Source organism: Bombus bifarius, unplaced genomic scaffold, assembly GCF_011952205.1.
Source record: "Bombus bifarius isolate JDL3187 unplaced genomic scaffold, Bbif_JDL3187 scf7180000009354_frag, whole genome shotgun sequence".
NCBI lineage: Eukaryota > Metazoa > Arthropoda > Insecta > Hymenoptera > Apidae > Bombus > Bombus bifarius.
This window is the reverse complement of record NW_022885067.1, coordinates 1-9,198: the sequence shown is the minus strand read 5'-3', so window position 1 is coordinate 9,198 and position 9,198 is coordinate 1. Positions and strand designations below refer to the sequence as shown.

At 36.5% G+C, this 9,198-nt stretch overlaps 1 protein-coding gene across 1 annotated transcript; it reads left to right on the top strand.

Annotated features, from left to right (window-relative positions):
• Window positions 1-569: 569 nt before the first annotated feature.
• LOC117215112 (carcinine transporter-like) lies at window positions 570-9,181 on the top strand (the record flags this gene model as incomplete). The annotated part of the gene is made up of 8 exons (XM_033461541.1): window positions 570-766; window positions 5,398-5,658; window positions 5,907-6,102; window positions 6,432-6,690; window positions 7,659-7,851; window positions 7,958-8,063; window positions 8,796-8,899; window positions 8,967-9,181. Coding segments are annotated over exons 1-8 (1,390 nt in total), but the record flags the coding sequence as incomplete, so codon positions are not given.
• Between the last annotated feature and the right edge of the window lie 17 nt (window positions 9,182-9,198).

The following is a 9,198-nucleotide window of genomic DNA, read 5'->3' as shown; positions in this document are numbered from 1 at the left end:
ACTTTGTGTAAAAATCTATAAAACTAGAAGTTGCTTAGTTTATATACAGATAAAGAAAAGCATCGTTTATATCGTCGAGATATCACATTTATATCATTTTAAAAATAAAAATTCTTCATCAAAGCGAAGAACATTTTCATAAAAAATTACGAACAGAATATCTCGATTCTACAATCTACTGTAAACAAGATAAGTATCGATAATGAATAAATCTTGACATTGAATTTTATTCAAAAAGTTTTATTCAAAAGTGATATCAAATAATCCGTAATGACATTTATTACTCCAATCATATCAGTCAACTACTACCTACCGCGTAATACGCGATCGATTTTCAAACGCACCCTCCCCGCCCCCCCCCACCCAAATAGAGTTTCCAGTGTAATTCTGTTATTCTTGAATCTTCGGCTTGTTTTTCATTTTTTAGCTCACTTTAAAATTTCTTCTGGCTTCAATTGTGCTACGATTTAAAGTTTTCCGTGTATACGTTTAGGACGTTACTGCGTGCGGAAATAGTACAGAAGGCCTCTAATTATACCGTCTACAATATTATTTATAGACTTTGAACCATATAGTACGTAAGTATGTAATTGTATATCTGTCGTGGTTCATTTTATCCTTCTCTGTTGCGTGAACCAGCGGTTAGGAGCGACACTAAATCAAGTGGGAATGAAACTCGTTGAAACAACGCTAGACATGGTAACGGATCCATGACTGTGCTTCTGTTATTATCAACGCCAGTAACGGTTAAACCTATTGCATGTGTGTAAGTTGGAAGTTACGTACATAACTTATGCACACCCGTTGTGTGTTTCGCGATCCCATATTTCTTTTAATTTGAATTTTATGAAACTTTTTGTTCGATAATTGATGTGCCATATTACATCCGTCACATTCAATGTTATATGGTGTAATTTCTTCAGTTGTGGTGTTATGTAAGTTACGAGGTCATTCCTGTGTTTGGACATGTGTTTGGAATGTAGTGTGTATCTTTCTCTTCGTATGTACATAGTGAGTAGAGACTGTCTGTCTTTCGCTAGAAGAATATTCTGCATATAGTTATTTACTGTTCTTGATATTTGATTTTGGAAATTTAATTTTCGCTTTGCTTGTATCTTCGAGCGTAAGGTGAGATTTGTACAGACATATCTAGTAATTTGTTAATCGTACTGTTCGAAATTATTGTGTGTGTGAATATTTCGGTGAATATAAACTACGAAAACCTGTCCTTGATTTTTTATGGTAACAAAGCAGTCTTTTCAGAAGAAACAATATTCATAAATCAGTCCCTTCGCAAAAAGCTAATTCTACGAATCTTGTTAGAAGAAACCGGTTGACGAAACTACGTGTCCCTTCAGGAGAGGTCTAATTTATAGAGGTAGCTTGCAAGAAAAAACCAATCTCACAAAAAGCTTGAGCATTCTTAATTAATCCTCTTTAGAATTCAATTACATTTATGCCTTTTGTAAATATTAATTCTAAAATAACGATGCTAACATTTCTAACCTACAGAGTATCAACAAATAACATAACGCAATTCCCCATTTCAATTAAATATGAAAAATATACTAGAGTCGATCCAAGATCAAACCCGGTAAAACAAACGACAAATTTACCTGAAAAATCCACTGAATTCGTTTCAATACATCCGTTATTTAAATTGCAAAAATCAGTTGTGTTTCAACGTCAATTTTTAACACCGTCCATATATCGCAATTTTAGTACGCGACAAGACGACAATACAATTCATTTCAACACCATTGAAAAGTATGGCTGGCTTCGGACAACCGGTTTCCGGCGTGGCGCCACTATGCTTTGGAGAAACAAAGAAATACATATGTATGCACCTTGCTTTTTGTGAGACAGAAGAACTCTGTGTCTCTGTTCTACCAACGTCGCTGTTGCGACGATTTGCCGCAAACCTAAATGGAGTTCGATCAATGGCAACGCGAGCACGTGGTCCTCGATGTTCGCGATCGGAAAATCGTGTTTTCCAAACTATTTCTAGTTTCGCCGGTTCCACTGTCAATCAACGTTTCTTCCTTTCGTTCCGTTTCTCTTCGATTCTCTCCTTTTTTATTGGCAAACACGTGTCACCGAGTATCGTGTTCGTCTTCGCTAAGCAAGCTTCTATATCAGCGATACGCGAGCCGGTTTCCCCTTCATATTTGTACAAGACTTCGTGAACATCGGACGTTTTTCTCCTCTCTTTTCGAATAAGAAAATCCTATCGTTGTTTAACTAACAATTGCATTTCTTTAAATGGAAATGTGGTCGTGTCTCCTTTATATTTTCAATTAGCCAGAGAATTTAGGTTTATTGCCGTGGAAACTTGATCGGTCGTGTACGTAAGGATCTGCGACTCTGCTTCATCTTCGAGGAAAATTTCATCGAATACAATCGTTTCACTCAATGATTGGATCAGTCGAAAGGGAGATTCCGTGACTGCCTGTATAAATATTGATCATAGTGTCTCTTGAAGGGAAGCTGTATCAATCTTGTTGATTTAACTACTGATCCTACTTTATCCTCGAGAAAAATTACTTACTTTGATTGTTTGACCATTAATTTTAGCGTTTCTTCGAGGGAAACAGTGTTGATCGCTCGAGTCTGCTTCTTTCTCAAGGTAAATTGTATTTACTATTTACTCGATCAGCTATTTTATTTTCTTTTCCCGGAGAAACCTTGTTTCTCGCCTGTTTGACCATCCGCGCTATTTCTTCTTTGAGATAAACTGCAGCGATTATTCGTGTAATCAACAAATCTACTTTTTCTTTCTTTACGAAGGAAATCGTGTGTTTAACGAAATCTCGCTTGTTTAGTCATTGATTCCGCTAACTTTTCCAAATAAATCGTCAATCATTCGCTCGATTGCCAATTCTAATTTTGCTTCGAAGCAAACTGCGTTGATTATTCGTATAACCTTTTTAATAGAAACTGTTTTTCGCCTATTTTATCGCCAATTTCCTTTTCGAAATAACATGTATTAATTATTCGTTTAATCGCAGATTTTATTTTATTTTATTTTATTTCTATTTCTATTTCTATTTCTATTTCTATTTATCATCGATTTTCCGCCGTCTTCAAAGAAACCTACGTGAATTACTTTAATTGCTTTTTCAAACTAATTTTATTTCTTTACTTTTAAATTAAGAAGCAGCAACGAAAATGCTACAATAACGGAAAAATTCTTCGGTTATCTCCACAAAGAACACGAAGGTATCGAACTTAGTGTATTGAGACATTTTGTTCGTTGGAAGTTAGTCGACGACATTTGGAACGGAAAGATACATTTGACATGATTTAGTGTGACGTTGAGAGAGAAAAATGGTTTGATCGAGGGTGCCCTTAATTACTAATTTCATACCTTGCTGTTAATCGATCTGACAGTGATATTAGTGGATGTGGTTGGTAGTGCCTGATTAATCGTGATCGATATTTTGAACAAAGAGCAACGAGAAACGATCAGTTTGGACTTTCACTTTGACGTCGTGAGACTATCGTTAATTAGACATAGAAGAATCGTTTGGTGACAGGTAAGGGTTTCAACTTTTGTATTCATTTTCTTCTATAGACTGAATTTAATTTTTCGCTTTGATAATCGTTTATAAAAGAGAAGCGATAATTATTAGTTCTACCTAAGAATGTTACTAATAAATTAGGAAAAAGAAATTTTGATTGGATTCTTGATAATGAATGAAAATTAATTTAAAAGATTGTATTTGGAATTTTGAGAATCGATCGAGTCCTCAGTTTCAGTGCAATGTAACGTTATCAGTCGCGTGAGTTTGGCTCATATGTGATTTATGTGCAAGCTAAATGTTTCCAACAAATTGTAGCATATTGATTTCTCAAAGTCCTGTATCAAATGTCTTGTAATTATAAGCAATTGTTTCGTTTGGACGATCAAGGGTAATATACTCTATTTTTGATTTTAAAAATGCCGCCATTTGTGTAGACGTACACACGCAAGTATTTATTATGTAGACACGATGGCTCGTAGACACGAACGTTTCTCGTTGTCGTATTTTCCAAACAGGTCAGTTATTTCGAGCACTCGACCACTTTCTCGCTCCTGACAATGACATTAGTCATTCTAATCGATGTCTCGAAATCGATGGTTTTTCTGTCAGCTGTTTCGTTTCCGTGTTTATTCCATATGATAATATTGTTTCACGTATTCGCTTAAATTTAATTGGCAAATGATTAATTTCCCTGAATCCATTTTCAAGTAAACATATCAGTTTAACCTTTTGCTCTATCTGATACGAAAATGAACAATTTGATATAAAAATTTTGCGAAAGATCGATATATTATTTTACTTTTAACTTGGAAATCGTTCTTTTAATTTTTCAATATCTAATTAACCACCTCAGTCCCTAAGACCGTCTGTTTTAACGAATGGTAAATAATCAAATAATTGCGTTGATACATCAAAAGTACCATCTTCTTATATCCCTGATATTAGTGTTAAAACAGGTTTGAAAAACCTTCAATTATTTCATTTGTTCTTAGCCTTCGATGGCTTAAAATTTTCTCGGTTATTTTCCAATAGAGTTCAATATATTGATCGAAAACTTAGTTTAGTTAAGCACTGTAACCGGAAGTCACCCTTAAGTCGCCGGGTAAGAGGATTACGAGTAATAAACAAACAATATTAATCAGAAAATTATTCCATTCAATTTTTCTCCTGCATTTAATTAAATATGACAGAGTCGACAAACTTTCCTTCGGTTCTTCTATCTCATTTGCAAATCTATAATATCGATATCCAAACGATAACTCGAACACCATTAACCAGCACTCGAGGCTATTTCTTTCGTCGAAACTTTCCTCAGACATGTAGATATCACGTTGACATCGCCGCGTATACCGAATCAGCCCTTTTTAAAGATGATCTCGCGAGCGTGGTTCGTATGCAATTCAATTTGAACGAGTCGCGTGTCACGATTCACTTGACTCCCGGCACAGTAATTGGCCGGCACTCGAGCAAACACTTACACTTAATTTAACGTTTAACCGAATCGAAAACAAAGCGAACAGTTGCCGGACTTCGCTCGTTCTTTCAGTTCATTTCCGAACGTCTTTCGATCAGCATATCGGGTCTCCTCTTTCATCTCCGTTGCCTTTCAAAATCTAAAATCATAATTGAGACTTTGCTGCTCGAACTATGGAAGGGGAAAACGTGAATGACGGGTAAGATTGTTCCTGCGTTCTGTCAGAAAATAATTTCCTGTTTGTGGGAGAGGAAAGGAGCATTGTAATTGGAATCACAGAATGTGAAACATCAAAGGAACTGCCGAATGACATTTATTTCAAAGACTAGAAGACTGAAAACTTTGTTATACGACTTTTATACTGCTACGCCTGGAAATCAAGGATGGATTCTGTTTCAGCGAAATGAAGGACGAGAAGAGTAACTCTATATTGCCCACTGAAGCGACTCGATTGAGACCAAGATTGGAAAGTTTCGATGATGTTCTGCCGTATGTCGGTGACTACGGGAGATATCAATGGCTGTTGTTATTGTCGTTACTACCTTATGGCGCGACGTACGCGTTTCTGTATTTCTCGCAATTTTTCATTACGATTATTCCCACGGAACACTGGTGCAGGATAGACGAATTAGTAAACTCGAATTTCACCGAAGAAGAGAGGTAAGTATGTATAATGAAGGAATATTTTTGATTGTTCGTAGAAAGTGACTTTAAAATATTGTGAAAAATATGCGAGATATCGCGATTTCTGGAATTTCTCGAATTTTCGAACATTTCGAAAATTATTAGAAAATATTGTAGAAAAATTTCACGATAAGATACAAGATATTTTTGGATTACTCTGTCTGGACTTTGGTTCTTATTTTAATAATTAAAATGATCAATCATCTATCGTATGGGGTGTTTAGGATTAAGATAGCGATTCCAGTGACGAACGTTTATCCTTATTACGAACAATGTCAACGGAAGGACGTAAACTTCACAGAGCTGTTGAAGAGCGATAAGAGCCTGAGCTCATCGGGCTTCCAAACAAACAAAACGATAAAATGTACTCAATGGGAGTATAATTTTACGCAGATTCCATATCCTAGTATAGGAACTGAGGTGAAGTATTCACATCGTTGTCTGAATCGCATGCTTCGAAATTCTTACACTTCTGCTGCGTTCTTTGGGTCATTTCCGATCTAATCTAACCTTGTTATAGTAAATTTCTTAAGTTTAAAGAAAGTATAAGACGATAATTGTTAGTACGGATGATTCCTCGGTCCGATTTTACGCGAACGTTTTTTTCAGAGCATAAAGAACTCTTTCATTCATCGAACTGCGAGCAGAATCGAGATATAAAAATTCGAAGACCGCAGCAGGATTAAAATTATATTCTGAAAAATATGAATCTGGTTTTTCGCTGACTAACTCTTAACCTTGGTGATTAGCTAGATTGGGTATGCGACCGAGAATACCTCGTATCGACGGCGCAGGCCATCTTCTTCTGCGGATCCATCATCGGTGGTTTCCTAGTCGGTTGGATCGCCGATCACAAGGGTCGTATCCCAGCTTTAATGTTCTGCAATGGTATCGCCCTTTTTGCCTCCATTTTCACTGCCAGCGCAAATAGTTTTTGGTCATTCGCCGTCTGTAGGTTTCTCACTGGACTGGCGTTCGATAACTGTATCAACATTCCTCTGATTATCGGTAAGCCTTCTACGAAGTAGAAAGTGCGAGAGGTTCGACCGATAAGCCAATGTTTCAGTCACGCGAGAGATAACGTTAGTATCAAGTCAATGTTTCTATTACGTGAAAGATGATGTTGCGTGAGAAATTTTTGATGAATTGTTCCTCGAAGATAATTTTGACGTTGCTGTACTCGATTGAACTATACGGTTCGAGTTCTTGATTCAAGAGCTTTTGCCACCACCAGAGATGAATATATTGATTTTGTTATTGTTAAAGATCGTTTCATCGATTTTCATGTCGTCGAGGATAGTTATATCTTGATATTCTTAAATCGAGTTATACAAGGTGGTTGGTAACTGGTGGTACAAGCGGAAAGAAGTCGAAAATATAGAATACAAATTTTTTTTTTAATTCTTCCATCGAGACGACGATCTACAGTGAGATCCGTTATAACGAGACGCGATAAAGTGCACGCGTATCGAGCGAAAATTCAAAGTCGATTTTCTCGAAAACAAAGCCTCGAACGAAAAATTTTTATTCTATATTTTCGACTTCTTTTTTCGCGTAGAATCACCCCCTTTCCGCTTGTACCACCAGTTACCAACCACTCTGTATATTCGTTCGAAATGAAAATTATCACAAAATTTTCAACACGTAATTCGTTTAAATACGTTAGAAGCAAAACACGTGCATTATGTAGCGCTTTTTGTTATACGGACCAGCTCAAACTCGGAACATTCACGTTTGCAGAGTAAACGGATTAATTTAAAATCGGAATTATATTTATAATCTTACAATTATCCTACAATTATGTTGATGGTATCGTTCATTCGGCTCGTCATCAATTGCTCCATATTAATAATAACCGGTTTCACTCGATAAATCTTCCATGTTCTATTATTGCAACATAAAGAATAATCGTCGTTAAGTATCTTGATATAATAATCAGTTATTCCGAGAGTCATCGACGATCAATTATCCCGCAGTGCTCGAATATATGGCTGTTTCGAAACGAACGTTGGTCGTGAATATCGCCTTTGGCGTATACTTTGCAGTGGCCAGTACAATTTTACCATGGATAGCCTATTATATCGCGAACTGGAGATATTTTACTTACGTTACTGCCATACCGCTGTTATCTGTCGCTATCACACCGTGGATTCTTCCCGAGAGCGCCCGGTAAGTAAACTCCTAATCGTTCGATTATTCGAATTCTCAACTTGCGCTTTGAGATTTATGCAAATTTACTTATCGATCCATATCACTCGTATTTGCTCTGTTCAAGCTGGTACGTTTCCAACGGGATGATGGACAAGGTTGTTGAGAAACTACGGAGAATAGCTAGGATCAATCGCAGAAATCCAGACTCGCGTATTTGCGATATATTCGTCGTAAGTTCGATCAAATAGAATTCTAGAAAGCTTACGCGAAATCATACGGTACAGTACTTGAATCTGTGCTGACAGATATATTTGATTCACGTCGAAAACACACAGACTCGCGAATGTATTTTAACATGCATAAACAGGTTTTAAAAATGAAACGCGATGAAAAATGAAATATGAAATGAAACTTGACTGTCGCGATTCCATTGTGGTATTATATCGATCTCGTACAAAATTTGAAGTAAATCTGGGAATTTATATAGAAATTATAAAATATTTACAATTTACAAGTACAATCGGGGATAAAAATAAGCTGCTATAGTTAATGGAAATAGATGTGAAGAAAGTATAATCAAATTAGTATCAGCCTCATATACTTGAGTTTTATTTATTATATTTCCTTCTAATAATATGCAGATAGTTCAGCAAATGATTGAAATGAATTTTTACATTTTCTACACTAATCCACTTAGTTTTGTTCCCGACTGTATTTCGGATCAGAAAAGTATTTAATCAACCAACCACCCATTATATTAATAAATCTCGATATCAAAAGCCATGCCGACTAATTCCATAAAACAGAATGCAAAGTGCCACTGTTCGTGCTATCTATTAATGACGAATAAAATGAAAATAAAATTTCTTTTCAGTGTGTTATGAATTTTGAACTGTGTAAGGGCTAAAGGCACGACTCGTATTATATCTTTCGTTAATTATTCTCGAAATAAATTCTTGCAGAGTAACATGGAGGCACCGGACAAAATTCAAGAATCAGCGACGCTGCTCGATCTGTTCAAAACGCCACGGTTGGCGAGAAACACTATTCTTCTAGTTGCATTCTGGCAAGTATAAGATACGAGTTCATGTTGCGCGAGAAAACCTTCATAAATAACCGATACAATCTTGTAGGTGTTTCACCCTGATCTCGTTCGACGGTCACGTGTATTCATTAAAACTTATCCAGAGCTCGGTGTTCGTGTCGTTCTCGATCGCCTGTGCCACAGAACTTCCAGCTGGGTTATTACTCGCCCTGTTGCTCGACCGATGGGGTCGTAGACTCTGCGGATTTCTCACGATGGCAATGACCTGTGTACTCAGTATCGCTGAACTTATGCTGCATTCCAGTAAATATATCGATCTG